The sequence below is a fragment of the Poecilia formosa genome, unplaced genomic scaffold (genome assembly GCF_000485575.1).
Source record: "Poecilia formosa unplaced genomic scaffold, Poecilia_formosa-5.1.2 Scaffold18, whole genome shotgun sequence".
Classification (NCBI taxonomy): Eukaryota; Metazoa; Chordata; class Actinopteri; order Cyprinodontiformes; family Poeciliidae; genus Poecilia; species Poecilia formosa.
The window spans coordinates 1,665,581-1,692,659 of NW_006799957.1; the positions used below are offsets into that span (position 1 = coordinate 1,665,581).

Genomic DNA, 27,079 nt, shown 5'->3' on the forward strand with positions numbered 1-27,079 from the left:
ATCAATTAATCGCACGATAAATTAAACCTATCGACCTCATTTTAACTATCGGCTTTATCGTCTCTTCCTGCCTTTTTTTCTTTCTGTTGATGACACTGAATGAAAAAAGGCTCAGCTCCGATGCTCTCCACTGACCCTCCCTTCCTATTTCCTTAGTGTAATATCCAGCGCACACTACACAAGTTGTCGGCCCATTTTCAAAACCTGAGCGACACATTAGCCGACAGAAATCCTAGGTATAACGGTTCAATCGGGTTTGTCGTGCTGTGTGGTGTCCAGCCACATGGGCACAAAATAATGGCTACAAGTTCAGTTAACTAATTTTAAAACCAGGCATTAATCAATGCTTTACTAGAATCTACATGTGATGCATGTGGCTAGAGTCAGCTTAAAGTTCTGACTGAATGAAAATCATTATAACCTATTTATGTCACGTTAACAAAAAAACAGCTGAAAAGTTACCGGGTTTATCAACTGCGGTAGCAATTTGGCTACAACTCCTCCCCTTGTCATTTCTATATTGTGAATATATGTTGAATAAATATTAATGTTGTTTCCACATATTATCTCAAATGTCCGCTGGACTTCGGGTTGCCCCGTGTCAGCTGTTTGGGATTCCCCTCTGTAATTTCCCCTCAGAAAGCAAGTAGGAGAATCTGGGTTTCTGATTGGCTACCTGTCACATTCAGCGTTAAGCTCCCAGTCGGGGAAAACCCCTGATTTAGATCTGAGCGGCCATGATGATCTACCGTAAACACACCACACACTGCAGGATGATCGGTTATGAAATCACCAGCGACAATCTTAGATTGGCCAACGCTATAAGATTGTCGTAAGGGGAAATTAGGGGCAAAAAACCGTGTAGTATGAACTACTGCATTAGGTAGTCGGATGTGCCCATCTTCTCTATTTAAATCTAGTGATTACTGAAGGCCAATACAATATACAGACTTCATAATCTACACTCTTTTGGTTGAATGCAGTATTTATTTCCACTTTGGCTTTATCTTGTTTAGTTTTTATTCAAGTATGTTTTTGTTAATGGAGACTGAGAATCCATTTTATTTTTGTTTTTGGTTGTTTTGTTTATTTAGTTTATCAGTTCCAGTGTTATGTGTTCTTTTGAAAATAAAGTGCATCTAATCTATGGCAGTAAATCGCATGCATTATTAGTCATTTCCATTAAATCAGTGTCAAAAGGTCTTGAAACAATATTATCGTTTATCGCAATAATTCTTTAGACAATCACTCAGCAAAATTTGTTATCGTGACAGGCCTAGTGACAACATTTTCTTTTCTGTAGTTGTAAGTTATCAGCTTGAGCAGATTTGGAGCTGCTGACAGAAAATCAGGTGATTACACTACGTCTTAAATTCTTCACTGTGAGTCATGTAAGTCATTATTATGCAACTAACGATTGCATAGTGTAATCATTGGTTGCTGTTCTAAACCGTATGCAAAAAAAACAATATAATAGTATTGCACTAGGGCTAGGGGATATGAGGAAAATCTAATATTCTGATATATTTTTGCTATATCACAATACACGATATGTCACGACATTCTTAAATGAGCTCTAATGTTATTTTAAACTACTCCTTGCAGCATGTCTGGACTAAGACTAGATAAGGTGAGAAATAAGTTTTAACTAAGAAACAAAGAATAGCGAGGGAGAGGGAAGTAGGTCAGCTATGCTTGACTTTGACAAACTTAAATGTGCTGTGGAATAATGTGTGTTTTAGTTCAGTTTAGAAATAAAAAGTAGGCGTTTAAATTAGCTAATCAACTAGCTGTGTTGCTAGTAGCAGCGGTGGATAATCTACCACAGCAATCACTTATTAATAATCGCAAAATACACACCAAGCCTAAAAACCCCAAACTGTAACAAATTGAATGTTCTGTTCTATGTGGGGCAATGTTTGAGTGTTTTTGGTGCTGAATCCTGATACATAAAGTTGCGTTGTTGTCAGTTGCTATGGCAATGTGACTACGTGTAGCATGAAGCGACAGAGAGCGAGAAAATAAAAGAATGAGTAGTTTTGAGGAGTGTCAAACTCCAGTCCTCAAGGGCCACTGTCCTGCAGTTTTTAGATGTGCCACAGGTACAAAACACTGGAATGAAATGGCTTAATTACCTCCTTCTTGTGCAGCATGATTGGTAGAAATTTTTCAGGTTGGGAGGGCGGAGGGACTAGTGATACATTCATAGGGTGTCGGATAAACCATACTTGCAGTCAGTTTGAAGTTTATTATTTGAATGACAATTTATACTCTATGGTTGCGATATAGCCGTTTTAAATATCGCAAATAGAAAATATCACGATATATCGAGTATATGAGATACATCGCCCAGCCCTATATTCTACTATTACAAAATGAGTCCCAAAATCCTGGATAAAACAGATGAGTGGAGTGACAAATGCAAAGGGTTTAATGAGCAACAAAGAAGTGATTTTGACTGTCTGTGACTCAGTGACTTTGTGTATTTGCAAGAGCTGGGCATGTTTTTCCAACCTGCATGACTTAATACAGTTTTTCCTTAAACCACAAGCAGCACAAGCAGTATTTTGGTGGAAATGTTGCTTAGCAACATCTAACTAACTTTCCTGTCATGTGTTTTTGACGAATCAGTGTGTGGTAGTAAGAGTTTAATTTGCTCTTACTTCTTGTATGAACTGCCTAAGAATTGTATGATATTTCAAATCGAGAGAAAATATTGAATATTTTAGTCTTAATCTTAAGTTACCACAATAACAGCTGGCTCTGCCTTTCTCTCCATCAAAACTTTGAACCATGAAACGCACATTCATATCATAGGCCAACGTCTGTAGTCAGTTTTACGGGGATTAAACAATTATTGATTCATTGATAAAATATAGAATGTTTAGTCAGACCATTAAACTAATATTAAAAATGTACACGATTACCACACTATTAAAAACTGAGTTTGGAGCATTTACAAGCAGAGAAGTGGCAATATTTAAACCACCACTTTGTAACTCAGAATGAAAGGCAATTTAATATCTTTTGTCTTTACTACACAAACAGCCAAATTTCATAAGAAGCCCTTTACCATTTCCAACAGGTACTAACTGACAAGGAAGTAATGAAAAATAATTAAACATTTAGTTAATAAAATGTTTGCGGACTTCTTCACTGACTTTCTGACTTTCAGGTGTTTTGTGTGTCTAATGTGTCTGTGATATAATCAGCTACACGTAGATAGATATAATCAACTTAACAGTAGTAAATTCTGCTTGTTAAAGCACCCAGCACTAAGATCATTAAAAATGATCATTAAAAATTATCTTAATGCTGGGTGCACTGTCAAAGATGTCCTGCAGATTTTGCAGTGTCTTTTGAAAACTTGCAAAAAGGGGGAGTAAGTCATGTAAACAACCAGACCTTTTCACCTTCAACCCATATGACCTCTGTGTTTTTCTGTGTTGGCAATAAAAATATGAATTCCTAATGAAAATATGCCAGAACTTTAGCCAAACTGGGTTTAAGCCGAATAATCACTGTTCTAGTTCAGCATATCTGCATTTGGAAGAAAAATAAAACTCTTTACATACCCCACTCAAAGATATTAAAAGTATTTATATTGGAACTTACATACCTGGCCATAAGTTACCACGGAAAGATTTGTTTGGAGACCGTTTGACGCCCTATTTACAGCATTATGAGACAGTCCGTTCTGATCTTGCTGGATTGGCTCTTGTGTGCGCTCCCAGGCTCCTCCGGGGTCTCTGAAGCTGCTGTCAGTGGCATCATGCTTGTTCTTCTGCGGCGAGGCGAACGGGTTGAAATCCCCCTGCACGTTGCGCTGCGGTTGCGTGTTGAATTCCGTCTCAAAGGAAGAAAGCTGCTGAGTGACGCCGAGTAGACCGCCGACTTCTACGCTAAGAATCACCCAGATCACATCTGGAGAAACAAGGACGTATAGTTGAAATCCAATAATGAGAGAAAGAAGATGTCAGAGATGCGTTTTTTTTTTCTTCATTTCTTCAAAATTGAAAGTTTACATACAGAATAAGTACTGTCTCTTTAATGAGGGAAAACCCAGATGATGAACCTTCTGATAGACTATCAATAAAGATATCAATAAGGCCAACTTACTTGTTTTTATTAATTTAAAGACATTTTAAGGCCTTTATTTTAAATAGATGAAGATTGTTTAAAGATGCCCAGGCACCCTGCTGCAAGAGGAACTGGTGTGCTTCACAAAATAGATGGAATCATGAGGAAAAACTATTATGTGGAAATATTGAAGTAACAACTAACAACATTAGCCAAGTTAAAGCTTGGGTGTAGACTGGTCTTCATAATGGACAATGGCCATAAGCATACAGCCAAAGTGGTTACAGAGTGACTTATGGACAAAAAAGTCAAAGTTTTGTCATGGTCATCACAAAACTTTGATGTCAATCCTATAGCTAATTTAACTCAATACTAAGTTGAGTTATCAACTCAGTATGTATTGATATTTCCATACTAAATATCAATAAATTAGATATTTATTGATATCTAATTATGCAGATATCAATAAATTCCCTATCTCATTATTCAATCAATTAAAGTATAGCACAAATGTATAGCACATTTCAGCAGCAAGGCATTTCAAAGTGCTTTACATCATAACAAACACAAAAACACAAAGTCATGCAACATAGAATCAACAATCAAAACATTACATTAAGTCAAGTGCCATCATTAAATTGATTACGTACACTGACAATGTTGTAACTTTGCCCACCATATGTGTGTGAATCTGATGTAAGTTTACATCAGATTCACACCAGATTCAGTGGTTACATCAGATTCAGGTTATAACAGAGGTGTATAACCTCTGTTTAGAGGTTATACACCTCTAAACAGGTGGGTTTTTAGTCGAGATTTAAAGGAAGTCAGTGTTTCAGCTGTATAACAGTTTTCTGGAAGTTTGTTCCAAATTTGTGGTGCATAGAAGCTGAATGCTGCTTCTCCTCGTTTGGTTCTGGTTCTGGTTCTGGGGATGCAGAGCAGACCAGAACCAGAAGACCTGAGGGGTCTGGAAGGTTGATACAGCAGCGGCAGATCTTTAATATTTAGTTATTGTAGCATTTAGTAAATGGAAATAATTTTGGTAATTCTAACTGATCTAAAACGAGAAATTTGGTCGGCTTTAATTTCAAAGAGTTAGAGGGAAAAAAATGTGTATGTGTCTTATGTACTGTCATTCCTGGGCTATGAGAATGTAAAGGAATATCTACTCAGACTTAGAAATGAAATTCTGCAGTTTTTCCTACCTCCATAGAACAACCCGGCTGCTGTGCACATCCTCCACTGGCCCTGGTACATGCCTGGGTTTGTAGGACTTCTCATCTGTACACTCACATCTGAAATTTCCTGGGGGTCTAGAGACTTCACCATAACCGAGTTTACATGCCCAAACTGATCCCCTCCAATGTATTTCAGACAAACACCTGGCGGCCATGACTCTCCGCCTACAAATGAGAAAAAAAAAATAAAGCAAAAAACAAAGTTAAGAAAAACATTTTGTGACATTTAGTGTTGTAAAAAGGTTTAAAGATGCTTCCTGACAGAGTTAAGATGTAGTAAAAAGGCATGTACCTGTGTTTTGTATTCTCCAGGTCTTTGTGAACAGTGTGTCCGGAGGAACAGACTCTCCTTCACCAATTGTCACATCTTCAACAAAGGACATGGATGGTGTGTTGACACTGGGGCTTTCGAAGTCATAATATGCACCAATAGCAGCCTGAAGGTTCCTGTTTCAGCATAATAAAAAGAAAGCAGGGGATCACCACATTTTTAACATACATTAATATCCAACAAACATTCTATCAAAATCTTTGGGAAGAGGATTGTGTTATATTGCTTCCCTTAGAGTTTTTAAACAAATCAAATTGCTACAATAACTCATGTTCACAAGTGAAGTTACAGCTGCGTTTTAGAGAACACTGCTAAAATGCTTTACTTCGCACGCAAAGGTTTCTGACAAATAACAAGCACTTTTCTTTAAGTGAAGCATCTTTAAATCATTGAGTACAGCAAACGAGTTAAAGTGCAAATAAATTTTGCACTTTAACTACTAAAGCTTAATGCATTTTGTATTTCTAATATGTTGTTAAACCAGTTACAAACTTGAATATGAATAGGCAGGGACACAGCTGAGGGCTTTAAGAAATGGAAATAACACTAGAAAACATCCAGGAAGAATGGGTGGGGGTGAGAGACTACAGAGGTCAAGGTGTTCGCCTGAATAAAAGACCAACCTGGATGTAAAACACTGAGGATTTTTAAATGAAGGTTTTGTAACTTTCAAGCCAGTTTAGTCTTCTTTAGTCAGCTAATGCTGTAACTTCTGTAGGACCCAACACAACATAAGAAGTTGAATTTAACTTGGTGTTAAGTCTCAACAAGAGGTAGTCACAAGTCCCTTATAGATCAGAACTAACGCAACCCCCCAAACGGATCACCTTTTTCCTTTCACACCATACAAGTTAACCTACAGAGATCACAGAGCCAGGGGGATTTCAGAACATGGGAATGGAAATCCTGATATATTTGTAGTTAAAGGTTTGCTGGAAAAATACATGCTGTTGATCTATGTGTTTGGAAGTTCTTCATTTCAATGCATTGAGTAAAAGTTACGTAAGTAAAATCAGATATTTTATAGCATTTCAACTGCCAATTTACAGCGTTTAACAAATGAAAACTGTATAACTAAGTTGTGTCTTTCTATAGTAAATGATATTGTACATATATGGAATGGAACGAATTACCAAAGGACTGAACTGTCCAGAGGTGCTAAAGGTAATAAACTTTGCATATTTAATAATTAGAAAAGCTAAATTATCTGTTATTTTTGTGTGGAGGCTCAGGGACACCATCCTAAAACGTTTCAGTGACTGAAATCACAAAGAATCACGTCCATTGATTAGATCATTTGATCAGGAACACAGAGGCGTTTTGATCACTGCTGCTTTTGCTTTTGTCTCCCGATAGATCACGACTGATTCTAATCTGAGTCGTGGTTTCACAAACAGCTCACTTTGAGCAGTTCTCCACGCTATTACATAATACAACAAACATATCCTAACCCAGGAGTATAAATTGCTTCATTTTTTACGTTAGGTTTCTCAACCAGGTTGGTATTGTTTTTGGAACTTTGTCGCGGCATTAGAACTCGTGGTCAGGGCAAACTTTACTGTTTTACTTCCGTTTACCTCAAATGGCCCACTAAGAGTTAACAGCCATTTCCCGTAACGGAAGGATAAAATGACCAGTGCCGCACTGACCATCAGCACTCATCCCTGGCCTACAATAGGCACTTTATTTTTTTTATAATTTTAACATAAGATAACTAGCTAAGCCAAAAGCTAAGTTAGCGCCATGGTGCTGTCCAACAACAGGCCCACCTATCCCCGCACTCACCAGTTGGTCATGTCCAGGAAGAAGGCGCAGCCGGCCGGGTTGAGCTGGAAGCCCAGCAGCCTCTGGAACTCCGAGATGAGGACGTCCTTGTCCGTGGTGCCCATGCAGCTGAATTTCTGCATGAGCTCTGCGTCCACGTCCATGTCTGTGCCCTCCATGGATGGCGGGTCGTCCCGAGGCGGGGGTCCTCTCTCAGTTAAGTCCGAGGCCTCGTTCAGCCATAACGACCAGCTCAATAACAACAACAACAAGCGTCAGTGCGCATGGCACGAGCAAGGGGGGACGACGTTTGACGTTGCAACAGTGCGTGCGTCACTTACAACGTCATCTGTTGCTATTTGTGGCCACCTTTTCATTGGTTTATCAATGAAATTCATGTAAAACATATTTCAGCGCACACCCATAAGAAAGAAACCAATTGAGATTATGCTTCTGGAACTCTGACAGTTATTCATAGGAAATTCAGTGGACATAAGTCTGGAACATTTTAGTTAGGTACAATTTATGAAATTAATTTAAATACTAATACAAAGTGTAAAAATTGGACATCGTGTGCTTTAGTGACGTCGCAGTTATGGGTGTGGATGCCAACAGTGCACCCAGTATATATTTTAGAAATAGGATCCTCAGCATGTTAATAAAAATAGATAAAGTATATGAGACACAACTGCTGCACCGTCTGAAGTTAAAGGTGTTTAAAATTTTTAAACTGCATAATAATAATAACTAAATCAGGTATCCCTGATTATAGATTTTATAGATAATTCAGAGCCCAACAAGTAATTTCCACATCAGAATCTTATTTGTTTTTCTATTATCATTTTATTTATTTATTTATTTATTTATTTATTTATGTGCACTGTTGTTCGATGATTTGAATGTTACAGTCATTCAGTTCTGGTTTCTGCATTATTCCATGTAGATAGAAATGTTGTAAAGTCTTTTACATTAAAATCATGATAAAATGAAATCTGCTTTGATAATGTCTATTAAAATTCAATGTCATCATCTTACTGAGCTCTGATTAGTTAACATGATTGTGCCCAATAGCCATTGTTTCACACAAATCACAAATTTTGAAGTCTTGTAGTTACTTTAATTAAACTGTCCTTTCATCTTAAACATTCAACAACCCCATCGAAGGTTGCAAAGGGTTTCAATTCAACATTATCTAAATATTTTTTTTTCTGTTGTACAGTATATTTTTACATTGTAAATTATATATGCTTTTAAATCAACGCTGTGTTTAATATGATAGACTATTTTATTATAATGTCACAAATATTCCACTTGGATCTGGTGATGAATGAATGAATAAGTGAAAAAAGACAGGTAGAAAAACAAAGTACGAAAAAGAAGAAAGAAAGAAACAAAGAAGGGAAAAAGAAATATAAATCATTTTCTCTGATTAGTTTAGTCATATTTGCTTCCTTTGTCAAGGCATTATTTCATTTGCATTTATTTATTTTCATTTTATTTTATTTTATTTTTTTAAATAAAATCTACCAATAAAATCTACCGAATTCTCGCGAAGTTTCAGTCTGGTAAGCGGAACTGTCTGCATTCCGCCTTCATAGCGGGTCGGGAAGGTTTTTGGGAGCACAGGAACCGCGCTCTCAACGTAGCTTGCGGACAACATGCCGAAGTAAGTTCATAAATATGCTGTTTTATTTATTTGATATTAAATCTCTCTTAGTTCAGTCGGAGTAATGTTTACGTTTTACTTTTACCGAGTCACGAGCTATGCAAAGATAACATTTGAAATCTTTTAACCCATGGTGATCTCTCTTTGTTTGGGACATGTCTATTTGCTGGAACGACTCTCAATGGAAACGTCTACCTTTATTGGGTAGACGTTATCAATAAGACATACATTGAGTAGTTTTTCAGAGATAATTATTTTGTAATATTTTAGCAACTGTTATATATATCTTCACACAAGTCATTCTGTAATTGTGCTATTTTTCGATCGCATCTAAGTTCTATAACTGATTTGTGCAAAATATGGTGCTCATTTCGGACTTTTAAATGTGCCCTTTAGGTTAGACCCAGTATTAAGTTAATCTTGTAATATTTAATAGTCATTCACATTTTTTTCAACGAACAAGGAAAGATTCTAATCCTCTAGTCTGAAACACGAGAACTGTACATTTAAGCCAGCATTCCCTAGAAACAAGCCAGATTTTTAAAAAGATAACATTTTAGGATATATATATATATATATATATATATATATATATATATATATATATATTTAAATGTTGTTGTTTAGGTAATTCTTAGTCCAAAAGTATTCTAAGCTAAATATCAAAACATTTGATATGGATATAATCAAAAATATCTCAGAATATTAAGCTGGTTGAGACATTTATTGACCACAAGTAATGTAAATCCTGAGTTTTGATGGGTTTAATGATTAAGAAATATATTACTTTTTAGATATATTACCTGCCAGTCACTGATCAGAGCTGACTTTTTCTGGTCAGCCTGTATATTTGAAAAGTGTGAAATATTTTGTCAATTTTTCTAAATGCAGTTGTGAATTATGTCCTCTCTTTCTTCCGGTGCATTTGGAAATTGGCATGCAATTTTGACTTAGACATCAGTGCATTTGTTTCTATTGACAAGACATTTTTTTTTTTTTTTTATTCCACAGGTTTTATTGTGACTATTGTGATACATACCTTACACATGATTCGGTAAGTGACAATTGTTTCTACCTAAATTGTTGACTAGATTTTTACATGACGATTCATAAATTGATGGATAAATTATTCACCATTTATGTCTAGTTGGAATATTTGTTTTCACAATAAAGTTGGATCATGTGAAGAACATACGAGTGGTCTTAAAGTTCATTCTTATTTTGTTCCTTCTGAATTTAATATAATTATACATATTATGTTGTGAGAGCTTGAAAACAAAAGTCAAGTTCCTTGTTTTTTCACACAATCTTGATAAATGAAGCTGATCTGACTCATGTAAAACTGTCCTCTGAAAGTGAACATGATATGATAGATTTTTTCTCTTTTCACATCGCAATTAGTCATAAATTTATTAAGTAGAAACCTCAGCTAAAGTTGCAAAATGATCCAAAAAATTATAGTTGCTTGTAACAGCCATTCGCCCAAGCTAAATGTACTCTGGCCTTTGCCTTCTTTGTGTAGCACATTGAGTATTTAGGACATTTTACAACATTTTGCTTAAACTTAACCAGCTCTCCTTTCTGTTTCTGTCTTAGCCTTCAGTGAGGAAGACTCACTGCAGTGGCCGAAAACACAAAGAAAATGTGAAAGATTACTACCAGAAATGGATGGAGGAGCAGGCGCAAAGCTTGATTGATAAAACAAGTAAGTAAATGTCTGTCCATCTCTGGACTTTAACTAAAGTTAGTTTCTGGAGTAACTAAGAAAAATGTTGCACACATTTGAGAATATTTATGACTTGATTGGCCTTCATGTTGGGAATGTTTGTATCTTTCTGGATTACTCTGTCCTAAAATGCTTTGCATAAATCTGGAAAAGCTACGCTTTCCAATTATATGTTCAGCATTTCCCTACTTGTACATCACTTTCTAGTTAAAATAATCCACTTTATTTAGTATGTACTCTTGAATAGGATGCCAAGATCTGATATGTCTTTGTTAGATTTTGCTAACACAAGTTAAATTGGATCACAATTCATTTCTTACTCCATCTCATAAAACACACACATTTTGTCAATGTTTGTTTTTTGTTTGTTTTGTTTTGTTTTGGGTTTTTTATTTAGCCAAAGTGAGTTATGTGTGCCCGCCTTCTCTCTGCTTCCAGACAGTAAAAGTCATTTTGTCTTAAAATTGAATCAATGTTCTTATGTCGTTCAATTTTTCACACAAATTGGCTGTCTTATCCATTTATCACCCCATAATCATAATGTTTCCATCGAGGAAAACACATTATTTATAGAACAAACCAATACATTTAAGACATACACTTTGGATGCATGTGAGTAATTTAGGATAATTTAAAATGTTTGTGATTTATTTTAAAAAGAAAACCTTGTATGATATAGAAACTTGTTGAATAGAATGTGAAACACTTAATGTGCTTATTGTGACTTATTTCTTGCAGCTAATGAATTTCAAAATCAGTTCAGAAAATTGGAGAAGCACATTAACCAATGAAATTTTCGCAATGTACTAGTGATTTTTTTTTCTATATTAAGTCAAGTGGTCAAATGTGGACAATAAAAGGCTGTTGCATATTCCACATGTGGGATTTCAAAGCTCTTTTCTCACACACTGGCCTCTCTCTCTCTGTCACAGTTTATTTTTCTCCCCCTCTGAGATTACAAACCTCTAATCCACACAAAGCTGATGCATAGTTTGGCCCATAACTGAGGATGTGACGTTTGGCAGATGAAATGCTTCTTCGCAACAAAAAGATCATTCTTTGCTCCTTAATGTTTTGGTTTATTGGTAATGCCATTCATTCTGCACCCACACTTAAAGCAGCTGCAGACAATGGCATTACATGATGAATTTGCAATGGTGAAATGTTAAAGGCCTCGTGCATTTGGCTCTATTGTTGTTTGCATTCTGTGTGTAGTTTATGGATGACATTAAATCTCGACACAAAAAGCCAGTGACAGTACGTGTTCTTTATGTACTTTATGATTTCTACGATGAATCATTTGTCTGATGCTTTTGAGTGTGTTAATATATTTTGCCTTTCTTACTCAACAGCGGCTGCTTTTCAGCAGGGAAAGATTCCCCCCACACCGTTCCCTGGTGGTCCTCCTCCAGGTGAGTTCGTCATTTCAGATCCCTTCGAATTAAAGTCAAAAATATTTCCAATTAATACTTCTTGTATTTATTTTTTAATTTTGAAAATGTATGCAGTTTCATTTTAATCAAACAGCGACATATTAGCAAATCTTGCAACTTGCTGTTCACATATGTTGCAGTGTCTCTGTAATATTTTGTGTTTGTGGCATAGCAGGACCTCCACGGCCAGGCATGCTACCAACACCTCCAATGGGAGGCCCTCCAATGATGCCTATGATGGGGCCTCCGCCTCATGGGATGATGCCCGGTGGGCCTGGTAAGGAGCAGCTTTCTTTTGAAGCGCCTTTGACCTTTCCAGGGTTTTAAATGCACCCTGAAAAATCATGCTTTTTTTGTTGTTGTTGTTGTTTGTTTTGTGAAATTTTGGATTGCAGATCTTTCTTATCTCCTCATAACAACCAAGTGTTGTGTTCACTCACTAAGACGCCCGAAAAGGTCATGAATAGAAAGCTGATCATTCATTATGCAGTTAATGATTCTCTGCAGTTTGGTTCACAAAGTCCAGCATGATGCGACCGTTGCCTAAAGCTTATAGCAGCACAGATCTGCAGTGTACAATAAGTCAATATTTATTCATGTGTTTACAGTGAAATGATAGCCATTTCTTAGAGGGGAAGTATTATGTAAAATCCACTTTTTGGGGCTTTACATCATGTTAAATTGTTATTCCCTCATCAAAAACTTACCTGGAGTGTTGCTTTGATTCTTTCATGAATCTTTTAATCTTCCATGGTAACTATTCAGGTGTGCAAAATGCTTGGTCTCACCAAGAGCTGCTTTTTCCATGCAGCTACCGTCTCCAATCTTCCAAGCTTTGGCCTTAACTTCCCCACTCAACTCCTCCAGACTAGCAGCAGTTAAACACCTGGTGAAACTGCGCATCTGTTTAGCTACTCATACGAGCTACTTCTCAGATACAACATTAAGACTTATTGGAGGAACAATGTTGTGATGATGTGCTGAAGGTGGAGTGTAAGAAAGAGCTGGAGCTTCTTGAAGTGACAGAGGCCCAATGTCAAGGTGTTAAATTAGGAAGTCAAATGTCTTTTTAGTCATGTTTGATATATCCACCATTTTTATAGCAACTGAAGTTACTTGATGGTCCCAATTCACAGCACAATGTGCCTGCAAAATACATAAAACTGCCCCTTTAAATGTTTGTAAAATGATCACTATTTGTATTGCTGTGTTGTTGTAAAATGATCACTATTTGTATTGCTGTGTTGTTGTAAAATGATCACCATTTGTATTGCTGTGTTGTTGTAAAGCCTCCTCTCAGCTCTGTGTCCTATTTTCCACTGTAGGAGGCATGAGGCCACCGATGGGAGGACCCATGCAGATGATGCCAGGACCTCCACACATGATGCGTCACCCTCGTCCCATGATGATGCCCGTCAGGCCAGGCATGGTGCGACCAGACAGATAAAGCCGAGAAGACTTTGCGCTCTCATTGTTGCCATGAACAGATACTGTCCAGGGAAGATGCTTCAATTTTTTTTTTTTCAGTGCAACTTTCACATCTGTTCCAGCTGGAACATAACCTTCACCTTACAGTTGTCATTTTTATTAAAATTCTTGTTGTCTGATATTTATTTACTGGGTTTGAGTCAATCTAAGAACCTAGAATAATCTCTCCCTCCACAGACAAACTGTTCAGCACACATGTGAGTGTTTGACTTGACGTTAGATGCTCCCCCCAACCCCCCTTTGTTGTGGTTTTAAATGATTTTGTACATCACTTGCATTGGTTGAGAAATAAAAACAATTCTTGGAAATTCTTTTTTTTAAATTTATTTATTTTTGCCCTGTCTTGTCAAAAACCTTTGAATTCACAAATGCAGTAGATTACGTTATGTTAAGAGTATCATCAAAAATTTCATGTAATTCAGCTATTTAGTTAAAGAAATTTAGGCGTGTTGAATAGTGTCATTTCTCACAGAATTATGCTTCGATTGTTTCTCTTAATGGTGATGATTTTGGGTACTAGCTAATGAAAATCAAACTGATATCATCAATACAATAATATTAGGACTTTGATCTTCTAAATATGCCCACCTGAAAAGTAAGATATTATTGAACATTTACAAAATTATTTTTTTTATGTTTTGCTTTCTTAAACATTAAACTTTAGACTAAACAGTTATTCAGTCATTGACACCCTCAACAAAAAATTAGTTTTCTCATCAAATGTTGAGAAAAGGAATTTACATTTTTCTTCAGCTTAAATCATTAAAATAAACTGAAATAAATACATGACGCATTACGATTATATGGAAGTTGAATTCAAATGATGAACTTTAAATATGACATCTTAATTAATTAAGATGTACCTGTACAGTTGTGGGTAGTTCAGATGATACAAGTAACATTTCTGAGTAGGTTTAGTATTGGGCATGTGTAAATTTACCCAATACTAAAACAGGGACTTTAGTTTTCTGTCCTTGTTTTGAGTGGTGAGCAGAACTTTGTTGCCATTTAAGAAGCAGAAAATTGTTCATTAAAAATTCTAACTTTTATCTGTTGAAGGATTCACACTAACTTACCGTCAGAAAACCTCTGGGTTTATGCTTCTCTCCCCTTGCAATTTCATACCTTTCTCGATCATTCTCGGTTCTTTTGTTAAAAGAATTTCAAGAACGAACTCATAGATATTAATATTTATGAGTGTATAAAATCTCCTGTTAGAAGAATCCCAGCTGAAACAATAATTTTCACATTTGGCAATTAATTTGGAGAGACTGGGTTTTTTGTGGGTTTTAGTATAAGGCTCCAAATTATTTGCTGCTGTTGCATTCGTTTTTTTACTTCCTCATGTTGAATGCAAATGTTGGCATTACTGTGTATCTGTAGAGACATTGATTTATGATGCGGTTAGCATTAAAACGCTGCGTCCCAGAAATTTGAGTTCTTACTTGGCAGTTGGATGCACTCTGGCTGTTGACAGAATTAAAAGGTGTGTTCAAAACTGAACCTGACACTACATCACTCAGAAGGAAAAACAATGTTTGCTTTTTCTCAGAGAAGAAGAGGGAGGGTAAAAAAAGGTTAAGCTTGATCAAAGCGATGCTGTCTAACTGATGCATCCAGAGCTCATCTCTGCCTTAAGATACACAGGGTTGACTGCGTTACGTCACACAAGTTGTTTAAAAAACGCCACACCATTCTGAAAGTTTTGGGCACATTATACCCATTTGTCACAACAAAAAATGATGGGGTTTTTTTTGTTTTTGTTTTTCCGGTAAATGTGAGACTGAAAGATTAGCTTTTTTCAGGATTCTCAGTCATAAATGTGATTAGTTTGAACCCAACATAATCACATAATAAAGCTCTACTGAATGGAAGTACCTTATAAATGTGTTTAAAACTGTTCCTGTGATAGTTTTCTGACCTGAACAGAGTGTACCCACATCTAAAATGTGCATCACAGTTAACGTTGCTGGCAAATAGAGCAAACAGATGGATATTTCTAATATTTCTGCCTCAGATAAATGAGAAAGTTCACCCAACCCCTCATTAATCTACTCAGCCAGGCGTGTTTGAAGAATTACAAGTGTTATGTAAGAATCATCTGCAGCCAATGAATTGTTATCCCAGCTGACATTTGTATGCACAATGCCTTCCAAGACTTCAGTGCCCTCCTCTATGCTTGGTTGTGTGTGCTCAAAAACATTCGCCTTTAACTATGAAATGGTTTCAACAGATGGAGCCAGAGAGTCATGATGCTCTGCAACTACAGCCAAGACACTGGGATGATGTGCAGTGACTGATTTCTGTGCTTCCACGGACTGTCAAATTTCTTTGTATCTCACACACCCAGAGGACATTTTCGTGGCTCTGTGGGTTAAGAAATTTCTAGGCCACGTATAAAAGAGGAGCTAATTTGTTGAGGAGAGATATCCATATGCTTTACGCCATGTTTGCCAATTTCAGAACGGAGGGAAATTATGACAAAGACAATGCAGTTACATGGCTGTGCACAACATCACCTAACTTTTGAGAGATGCCATTTAGGCCTTTTGTACATTTTGATCCTCAGAGACCCACACAGATTACATACAAGCCCCTCTTAAAGGCTGGACTAGTAAACATGCAGTTTCCACATCAACAAGACCAAAATGAAGCCGTGTTAACGCTCATTTAATGTGTATGTCTGGCATAGGCGGATGCTTATGTGTCATCTTAAATCCGCGGTGCCTTTATGAATATTCAGTCCAGCAATGATGGGGTATGCTGCCCCGAAGGGAATGAAGTGGAGTGGCGGAGAGTGTTTATGACTGGAGTTAAGAAAATCATAGAAAATCTGGATTATACTAAGCCTTACTGGAAGAAACACGCTTTTAAGCATTTAGTAAAAAGCTGATCTCCTTAGGTGTGTTTTTGTAAAGAAGTTCACGGTGTTAGTTTTACAGAAACTTCACAGTTAACCATTTGTCTTTCCCTCAGTCTGTGGTTTTTCCAGCTTCCACATTTAAAATGTGACTACTGCGAGATTAACTGCAATAAATTCTGTGACTTTTAAGAATTTACCTAAACAACTCTGGAAATGTTAATTCAGTACTTCCCATACAGTAAATACCCCTGAGTGTAAGAACATCAGCTTGTAAAAGCAGTAACGTTTGTTTTCTCACCAATGGCTGCAAGAGCAAAAATCAGATCTTTCTGTCTCACAGCCTTGATTTGAGAATTCTTCTTACTGGTTGTTTCTAGATTCATTGTCTGACCAGAAGTATTTTCTTTTTCATTTCATATCTGACAAATATTGTGTGACTGGTCAGAAATTTGAAGTGAGAATGGTTACTACAGTGACGAAAGCTGCAGTTGGATGGACCTATGATGACTTCCTGCACTTGAGTTCTTCTAAAGAACAAAATGTCCTTGTTCTTGTTCCTGCTACCTCGACAAAAAGAATACTTTTCTCTTTTCTTGCCAGTTACAGACCTTTGACATGAGTTTGGAATCTATTAAAATTAGACTTTAATGTTTGTAATAATGCTTGGATCTATACCATAACAATGAGCAATAATTAACCACAATGGTTTGATGATAAAATTAACTATATTACAAGTTTAAAGTTAGGCTTGAGAAACACCATTTAGATTGGAATTTAGCTTGATATGGTAAAAAAAAAAAAGGCTCTGTTTTTATTAATTGAATCCTATAAAACATTTTTTGTTAGTTGAAACATAAACACTTATATTTTGCAAACGTTTAATTATATAATCGTATTTAGACAAAAAGAACAACAATAATAGTTAAAGCAAGTAAAGTAGTGCAGTATCCGATCAAACTGCACATACAAAATGGCAATAATGTAATTACAATGTTAACCAGTTATTTGCTTGGCAAATAAAACAAAAAGCCAAATAAAAAGAATTTAAATTTCAAAGTCAAATCTTTAATCATTTAATCTCCAGTAAGGAGGAAGATACTGAAATTATCTTCCAAAGTGATCAAAGCTACTCTTGGTTAAACACAACCAGGTGGTAAATATGCATTTCCTCTACATTAGATTGTGTTTTCCTTCGGGTAGATCAGTAAGAGGAGCTGAATCATATTCTCTTCCTCCTGGGGGATATTTAGCGTTAGCCGCTCCCAAGGCAGCTGAGGAGATAAAACTCCTCCTGTGGGACCTGAATCCTCCACACAGTCTCAGCTCAGATAGCCTTGCTTTATAGAGCTCTGAAGGAAGGCCAGTAGCAGTCTACTCAAATGATATCCTGGTTTTACTCTCTATTTGTTCCTCCTGTGTATGGATTCTGCCTCTTCTGGTTGTACAGTTCCTACTAAGCTTCATAACAACATGCTGAGATCTTTTCCTGAACAGAAACTCTTGGCTCAGTTTTTAAATGTTTGCATTAAGGATGAAATGATGCTAAAATAAGCTGCAACAGACAGAAGGCTTCAGATTCAGGTTATGATGTCTTGTGTCAGTGATCACACTGAAGCATTAAACTGGTAGCATTGCTTTAGGTCTAAAGGCTAAGTAGCGCAAAGTAAAAGTCTTTCGAGGTTTGCTGCAATTTCTCCTCAGTTTTATCAGTTTTCCAGTGCAGTAGTTCATGCTCACCTCCTTGATATTCCTGTCACAAGTGAATGCATTAATGTGCCGAATATCAGAGCTCACAGGAGACGCACTCAGAAAACGATTCTGCGCAGCCCCTGGGCCCACCAGCAAGGCTGTGCAGGAGAAAGGCTTAAGAAGGTTTGCTGATTGATTAACTGTTTGTAGCAAACAACTTTGACTGTGACTGACTGACGGCCAGACTCGTCCAGATTTATGCTCTCTGCGGGATTATTCAGGTTCTGAATTCATGATTGTGCATCTTTGCTCCCAGCACACATTTAGCAGTCTTACCACTCAACAGCCTTGGCTGAATGGAGGACAATAATCCCCTGACTAGCTTCTCCTCTGTAGCCAATTGGCCCATGACTGCATGAAGACTAGGATGATGCTGGGGAGTACGGCGAGCAAGGATGATTGCACAGGGCTGCTAGTTGGGCTGTGGATTAAAGGAATCTGCAAGAAAGAAATCAGTCTGCGAGGCAAAGATTTTAGCAGACTTCCACTACCACCTTTCTCGTTTAGTTTTGTCTCCCTCGCCATCTCTTGTTCCTCCTCCTCCCTCTTTTCTCATTCTCTCTGCTGCCGCGCTACCAACACTACTCTGTAATTTAATCCATTTAGTCATGGCTCCAGATCAATATCCATTTTCCTGGGCCTCAGGGAGAGCTGCTTGAATATGCTCGTTCCAAGCAGCGGTGGCGTTGGCCAGCGGGGGCTCTGATGGGCCCGAGGGCCGATGCAGACGTCCTACACTACACCATCTGGGGAAACAAAGCAGAGTTAAAAACCCTAGCTGCAGATGTTAGATGTTGTACTGCACAGCTTGCCTTGTTTGCCAGTGAATGACATCAGATTCAGTTAAGTCTGATTCGATTAGGGGGGTCTTGTCAGTGACCAGGAAGTGAGGTGGAATTACTGTTATTTCAGCTCCCTGCAGGATTGATTTACTGTCAGCACAACACAAGTGCGGCTACTTTAACTGTACAACTGTACAGCATACATTTACTGACAAGGTTGTTCTTGAGACCATCAGCAAGATGTCGCAATGTGAGTAGAAGAAGTTGCTGCCATTGAGTAAAATGCTCTGAGTGTAGATACTGTAATATTTCCTGCTGTTCCACTTAAGAATAAATATTCTGCAACCCGCTGTGCGGTCGCCTGCCTGTGGCCAGCTGACCGCACAGCTTTCTCCTTCACCTGCTCCACTCTGCCATGTTTTATAAATATCCACGTTAAATATTCAGCTGTCATTATTTGCATGCAAACCATTATGTATTAAAAGATGAGCTCTCTAAAGTCAAAAGGACAGGCACAGTTTACGTGATGGTCAGCAGCGAATCAGATAATGAGTAACTTTAAATCACATTAGTGGTCATAATTCAGCCAGCTTTACTGGTTATAAAAAATCAAACACTCTGCCTTTTGATTAGTTAATTTTAAAGGTAGTTGACAACGGATGCACAGCAGAAGCTGTGTATGAATTTACAATTGTGCTTGCTCATTATCGTCATATTTTAGTGGCAAGAAATAAAATTAAGTTGCTCAGATTCTGACAAAACATCTACATTTTAACATCTCCATCACCACCAATACTTTAAATTGCATTTGATGCAATTTAAAGTATTTTTGGACAGCCATGAAATAGAGCCTAATGCCATGTTTTGAATCTAAGACACTGAAACTCACAGGAAGCCATCTTGTATGTTTTAGATCTCCAAAAGTGTAAATCTGGAAAAACCTTCAGCTGCTCAATATTTAATGTCTAACTTCACCTCCAATTTAAGGACTTACATTTTTAATCAGAGTCCTCATCATTTCCAACATATGGTTCTCATCCATGCATGCATATAAAAGTAGTGGTGACCTTTTTGGTTTGGTTTGGGTGTAAACGATTATTTTCCCTTAATGCTGCATCTCGACCATCTCTGTAGGTTTTCTTTGCCCTCTTATCTATTTTTGCTCCAGATATTTTTTTTTTAATTTTGCTTGAACCTTACTCTGTTTGTCTTCCCTGTGCTTTTACTTTGTGGTCTGTTTGCCCTTTTTCCCTTCAGAATAAAACATATCACTTTTCCTCTGAGCTTCAGTGTGAGCAGTGAAAATGTCTATTCCTGCACAGGATGAAGGTTGTCGGTTTACAAGTCTGGTTAGTAGGGGCCTCTATGTGTGAAGTCATATTCCCCAGTGCCTGTGTGGCTTTCCTCTGGCCACCTCTGACAGAAAAATGTGTTCTATAAATTGCCTGTAAGCTGGAGGTTGAGAGTGCAAATGTGTGAATCAGTCTGCTTTCGTTAGTTGGAGTTTGTCACATGAATGGTTTTGATTTTTTTTTCTTTTTGCTCTTGTAAGTATGCAATTGTCCAGTGTTATTAATCTATTTCTGCATTTAATGTGCACAAACATGCATGCTTGTTCTTTTGCATCACTCAGAGGATGCATGCACACAATATCTTGTGATATTGCACACAAAGATATATGTCTCAACCTAATATTCTTTTTTTTTTTAGGATATATAATAATAAAGTTTTTAAAAACCGAAAAGTTTTCATTTCGACAGTTATGGGGAAATGTTCCCTTGTCTAGCAGACAGTCACAGGCACCCTCCGCAAAGATGATAGGCAAGAAAAGGTCATTGTTAAAGAGGCTGGCTGTTCACAGAGTGCTTTACCCAAGCATATTAATGGAAAGTTCAGGGAAGGGAAAAGTTTGGAGGTAAAAGGTGCACCAATAACAGAAGGAAAATTGAAATGATTCTGGAATAGCGCCCATTTAAAAGTTTAGAGGTGATTCACAAGGCATGAACCGCAGCTGGAGTCAGAAATTCAAGAGCCACCACACTCAGACATTTCCAGGACATCGGCTACAACTGCCACAGTCCTTCTGTTAAGCCACTTATTAACCAGAAACTATGTTAGAAGAGTCTCAGTTGCACAAAAGAGAAAACACATTGGACTACAAAGATCTCTTCTCTTCTCAGATCAAAGTATAATTTCTGGTTCATTTTTAAATGGCAGTCTGAACGAAAAATAGGGAGCGACAGCAAATGTGTGCTGTAAACAAAGCTAAAAGTAGCCCAACAAAATATCAGAAAGGGTGATTTTTATTTAGTGGTGACTTTTTAGAGGGTCAGGAGAGTGTTTTATTCTAATCGTAAGAATAGTTTGATGATCTGAAGCATTTTGCTGTTCCAAAAATAGCAAAAATAGAATGAATTTGTGAGGATGCAAATACATTTACACATCACTGTTTATAGTTCTAATTAGAGCAGGAATACCTCTAAACTGCCCTCAGGGTAGACAGAGCTTTACAAGATTTACTCAGATGTTCCTAAGCTTTCTGGGGGTAATAAAAGATAGATCACAGAAACTTGGACAACTAATATATGTAAACTTTGAAACCGCTGTTGTTCTTATATCACCGTGAGGAACTGAGATATCCACAAAATCTGTCACTCTTTGAGTGCTACATTTTCAGAAAACACTGGGATGCATTTGGAAGAAACTTTCTGTCTAAGTTGCAGTGGGTGTAAATTTCCAAAAGGAAAATATGCAGATTTTTCAAACTTGAGTGCTTCCCTTCCCTTTGGTTCTATTCTCCTATGTGAAGTTAAAGTACCGACCAAAAAAGTGCAGAACATGCAGTTTTAGCCATGAGGGATGTGGATTGTTTCTCCTATATTTTGGTCACGATTAAAGTTAGAAAGTAAGCTCCCTGCTGAATGAATTATTCAGCCCTTTAAAGCAAAGCTCTATTTTGAGATTTTATTTCCATTAGAGTTCATGTTTTGTCAAACCACTATCTCTTACAATCCATTTTTCTCAGTTTCTATACTTGTAGCTTTTACTGACTGGGGTTTTCAAACAAAGTAGTAAAATTTCATTCACACCAAACAAAAGGAACGCTGTAAAAAAAAGAATCTCTGTGATCTCATCTTTTATATCAGACAGAAGGGAGAGCTTGAGTACCATAGCGCTCGTGTTGCCTTTTATTCCTGCAACAAGTAAAATTGCTTCTAAAAATGGTTACAATATAGAGAGAAGGGCAGAATCTATTTAAAGAAGAAGAGGTTTCTTATTCTCCAACTCTTTGATGTTCAGAAGTTAAAAAGGCTAAAAGCCTTTGGGCAGGCTCCGGATATCTGAAGATGAAGACAGATTTAGGCTTGGCAATAAACTCTTTTGAGGCCAGGTAGAGAACCCGTTTTGTTCTACAAGCAGCTCAGTGCGACAATAAAGATAACATTTTGAGGCTTGACTATGTCAAAGATCTCAAAAATATATTTTCCTGCAGCTGTCCGCGGTGATGAATGTCTTTTTTCCCAATCTGCATTCTGAATCTACGTTGAAGAGCTGGCCCATAATGGTAATGGATTGTCCTCCACTTTCCTGAGAATGAATTTCCTGATTCAGAGCTGAATATATTGAGCATATCTGATTGATTCATGACTGCCAATACCATTAGTATCATTTAGACGTACATCTTCAGTACCAGCTGGATATGGAGCTTGTCAAGGACAGCTATTATGGTGGCGTTACACTGGAAATGACCTGGCTGTGGACTGTCAGTGTTAACCGTGGATTAATTATCCAACGGTCTCTTTTCTGCTCTACCTGCTCTCTTCTCAATCTTTCTCCAAACTGGTCTTTTGGCCCATTCTGTCATTTTAATTTAAAGGGATAGCCCAGAGCTTTTGAAGTGAGGTTCTGTGAAAATAGTACTTTTAAAGTCCTGTGAGGAAGTGTTTTCCCACATATAAATTGCTTCTACTTTTCCTTCCATTCCATTTAAATGTTTCCACAAATCAAATTAAAGTTAACATCAGACAAAAATAACCTGTTGAAATAATTTCATTTACTTTAGGAAAAAAGCCACTATTGATGGCAATTTCAGACTCAAAGAGCTTCACTCATTGTTTTATTGTGAGAGAACCAACCTGACATATGGACATTTGTATGCTTCTTGCTCACATACAGTGTCACGTGTATGTGGAAACACATGTACACAGATGGCTGCATAACACATAAATATCTGTGTTTATATGCTGCTTGCTTTGATCCTAATCTTACCATGTTATATTTGAAGGTTGATTTTTATCTTTGTTTTGTTTGTTTTTGTTTTTTTTTGTTTTTTTTGTTTCCAACAGCGTCATGCAATGCCTTGCAGCTTAGGAAACAAATTAACGTTTCCTTATCACACCGAACCAATGATACGTTTTCCCTATGCATCGTGTGCTGGTAAAGTGCTGCAATAGCGTGACTTTTTTGAGTGTGACAATTGGTTGCTTGGGAATGAATGATTGCTATCTTTTCTGAGCTGGCACAGCAACACTGCTCGCTTAAAGACACCTGACACTTATCGCACTGTTTGTCAGATTTCTCATTTCTGAGTCTTATTGCTTCATGGTGAAAACACAAGCAGAAATTGGAAAGCAAATTGCAAGTGAGAGAAAGAAATCTAAAAAAAAAAAAATGAGGGAGAAAATTTCCCATAAGAAAACAGTGATTACAAAAGTGTTGATCTAAAATAAATTATGGCTAAGTATACATCCATGTTTGCAGTTTTATGAATACTTAAGAAAATACAAGCAATGGTGATAAAGTGTTCACCAAAATTGAATCAAATTTTTTGTATAGATGCAAACTGTTACAGCGCAAAAAATGAAAAGTTTGTTGTTATGCAAGCAGAAATAGATGGAAAAGATGATTACGTTTTCATGCCAGCAGCTTTAAGACTAGATATATTTCTATTCTGTAGCTGTTTGGTTTAGATCTGATTTAGTTGACAAGAAAATGAGACTGGTTTTGAATTATCTTTTGAAATTGTCTCTGTCCTCACCCTCATGCTTTTTGAAAAGCACAAAACGTTGTTCAGTTTCGTTATTACAGCTGCTTGTACACAAAATTACTGACATCCGCATGTAAAATTGACACCAGTTTTATCAAATTTGAAATTTAATGGATTGCATTTAATAGCAACTTTTTTGTAAAACAGGAAAGGTAATTTTATTTATATTGCACATTTTCAGCAACAAGGCAATTCAAAGTGCTTAAACTGGTAAAACAGGTAAACAGGTGTTTGACCAAACTTTCACTTAGAGGTAAAGAAAAAGTGTTTCATATATAAAACATATTTACAGATGTGTCTGCATCAAGTATTCAAAAAAAAAAAAAAAACTGACGGACCCCAGTGTTCAATAAATTAATACATAGTTATTATGATGTGGAAATATTTAGGGTGAATCAAAAATGTAAACATGGTGCATATTAGGGTAGTTGTCTAACTTGAATTAGAAAAATATCAAAGAAAAAGCCTATCATCCTATAACAGATTGTTTTCTTCAAGGTTTGTTAACCTTTATGATGCCTGTCACAGCAGGCATCATAATGTATTTCTATTAAGAGCAGTTTTACAAACCCTCTTAAATAAATAAGTAAACCAGAGAAAAAAAATCTTCATGCAAATCAGTTGGAAGTGCATTTTATGTTAAATGCTATTCCACTTTGTTCCCCTTTTCACCATATCCAAAGTAAATAGCTTTAAAGACATCTTCCTTCATGATTCTACAAAAATGCATGTCATGCACATATTTTCACCGCATATTCATATGTTTCTGTGGAGAAAAAGATGTGTGCAAAAGCTTTTCAGTGCCACATTGTTCATGCATTTAGCCTCAGGTCTCAAGCAGCATCATGAAAAGCACAAAGCTTCATCTCAGTGCATTAAAGTCTCACAGTATTTTGTGAATGTGCACTAAGCACATTTTACTGGTCTGTGTCCTGGGACATTACTTTCTGTTTCCCCATGCGGATGGACATTGAAATGTGGGCAAAATCTTTAAAAGGTGTTGCATAACGCAGCTGCTGTGCAGCTTTGACAGCGAAGAAAATGTATCATCTCAATTAGTTTTACAAATACACTTGTAAAATTTTACATTTATATTCTGTATGCACACATAAAATTTCAGTCTCACTTTGCAGATTGATAATGTTCTTAAACGAGTTTTTACCTACAAAAGGAGCATGTTGCACTTCTCTGAAAGTTGTAAAATAACATGCAAAGGAAGGTTTTGGTATTAACTTTCAATGCAAGAGGCTAGTAATTGGCTATTGCATATCAGTATCCAACAAAATAAGATGAACCAGACCGTTGTAGATTAATTTGGAGATGATATCAAAATTAGTCCATGACCCCCTCCTTTAATCAGGCCAGTGAAATCTTGATTTAGCCCCTTGGTAACAGAGCCTCTTTTTTGTAGATTTTTTGGACAGTTCTCGAAAATGACACCCTTAAATGAATTCCATTTATCTCAGGAACTACAAGGTGTATTTGACTGGTTCAGGTATCTAAATAAAGGTAATATTCCACAGAATACTATAGAGGTCTAAAAATCAGCATTTGCATTACTGAGAAAGAGCAAATACATATGGCACACAGTGAAAAAATAATAAATAAAAATAATACATTCTAATGGAATACATTATGGAATGTGGCTTTTCCTTAAAAGCATGCAGTTGAAACCCAGACCCTCTGGCAATCCACAGTACATGTTATCACCACTTACTGTGCCAAATTTCATTCCAAAAATATGAAGCATAGATATTTTTTGGAAAGGTATTAGTTGATAAAATTCCAGGCGAACATTCCTAATGTGCCATTTTTGTACATTTTGACACCATGTGTGCAATAACAAATTTCTCTCCCCCTCCCCCCCTCCTCCCAACCTATATCTTCCTATAAATATTCTCTGCAATTAATAACGGTGGTTTTTAAAACAATATTAGAGTGAAATACTAATAAAAAGTACTGTCCTGGGCGCTCTAGTTATAAAAGCATTGAGCATTGAGTCAGAAAACCAAACCTGCAGGACAGATTTTCTGCAGCCCATTGGTTGATTTGGGTGATTGACACATCTAATAGCCAATAGAATCAGGGGGGAGTGCAAAATCCCAAATCAACGTCCAATCCACCAATCACAACTAGCGAAAATGCATTGCGCAAATGACCGCAAAGCACAACTGCGCGGTAAAGAGGAGGAAGAACTTTGAGTTTGTAGGCGGTATCCATGGAGACAGAAAAGTTGAAAATAGTGAGGAGTCACATCAGTGTGACACAAGGACAATGGATTATAGTACCTGAGTAGAAATATTTACTCTATAATGGATTATGACGATGACACAGCAAAGGTAGGACTAAATTGATATTTTTAGCTTCATGAAATGAGCTATGTTTTTTGTCTTCTTTGGTTGCTGGTTCAGTGAGTTTTCCACATATAGCATGTTGATTCTAGTATTGTTGGAAACAGCAGAGCTTGGCTTTTAATCTGTTTGGTAGTTTGTGTGGGTAAGACCGTGTTGCGCTGGCGTTGCTGCGTTTTTACCAGGTGTGAGTCGTTAGCGTCTAATTAGCCTCTAGTCATGTTTTTGTTGATAAAGCTGATTGATGTTGGAGCTGGGTGTTGTTTAGGTATAAAATATTGTAGTTATCATTTAGATGAGCTTTTTCCCGTTACATGGATATGCAATATGCCTATATTGGTTATTGAATAGCATGTGCTTAGGGTTGATCTTGTTAGCAGAAGTGCTGCAGGACCCAAAAATGGGGCCTATACTTGGATAATAAATGTAGTTTCCAAATCATTAATACTCCCCTTTAGAAGTTGTTTGGAGTGTCCACTAGTATAGAAGGGCATTTGATCTTTATGTGCGTTTGTTGTCAGTTTCCTTTGACTTTGTGTGACAAATAATGAAGTTAAT

General features: G+C 36.9%; 3 protein-coding genes across 7 annotated transcripts in view; 2 read left to right on the top strand and 1 right to left on the bottom strand.

Moving 5' to 3' along the window:
* Nucleotides 1-8,225, bottom strand: part of ilrun (inflammation and lipid regulator with UBA-like and NBR1-like domains) — a 15,649-nt gene extending 7,424 nt beyond the window's left edge. Inside the window, exons 1-4 of the mRNA XM_007546943.2 lie at nucleotides 7,438-8,225; nucleotides 5,614-5,768; nucleotides 5,289-5,486; nucleotides 3,620-3,924 (exon numbers count right to left, since the gene is read on the bottom strand). Coding sequence (XP_007547005.1) covers nucleotides 3,620-3,924; nucleotides 5,289-5,486; nucleotides 5,614-5,768; nucleotides 7,438-7,595 — 816 coding nt within the window. The 5' untranslated portion in view covers nucleotides 7,596-8,225. The remainder of the gene's footprint in view (nucleotides 1-3,619; nucleotides 3,925-5,288; nucleotides 5,487-5,613; nucleotides 5,769-7,437) is intronic.
* Nucleotides 8,226-8,956: 731 nt separating this feature from the next.
* On the top strand, nucleotides 8,957-13,854 carry snrpc (small nuclear ribonucleoprotein polypeptide C). Of its 2 annotated transcripts, none has more exons than XM_007546945.2 (6): nucleotides 8,957-9,082; nucleotides 10,094-10,136; nucleotides 10,679-10,787; nucleotides 12,161-12,220; nucleotides 12,414-12,518; nucleotides 13,567-13,854. In XM_007546945.2, the coding sequence occupies exons 1-6, from the start codon at nucleotides 9,075-9,077 to the stop codon at nucleotides 13,686-13,688; spliced, it is 447 nt and encodes a 148-aa protein (XP_007547007.1). In that variant the 5' UTR covers nucleotides 8,957-9,074; the 3' UTR covers nucleotides 13,689-13,854. The 2 variants fall into 2 exon arrangements, with proteins under 2 accessions (XP_007547007.1, XP_007547008.1); XM_007546946.2 differs by having other exon boundaries at nucleotides 8,961-9,082; nucleotides 12,417-12,518.
* A 12,467-nt stretch (nucleotides 13,855-26,321) lies between these two features.
* Nucleotides 26,322-27,079, top strand: part of anks1ab (ankyrin repeat and sterile alpha motif domain containing 1Ab) — a 60,771-nt gene continuing 60,013 nt past the window's right edge. For 3 of the 4 annotated variants that reach the window (XM_007546947.2, XM_007546948.2, XM_007546949.2), the window contains exon 1: nucleotides 26,322-26,509. Coding sequence is in view for 1 of the 4 variants with exons in the window: in XM_016668904.1 (XP_016524390.1) it covers nucleotides 26,483-26,509 (27 nt within the window). In the remaining 3 variants the exon portion in view is untranslated. The remainder of the gene's footprint in view (nucleotides 26,510-27,079) is intronic. The other variant, XM_016668904.1, reaches the window with a different exon arrangement.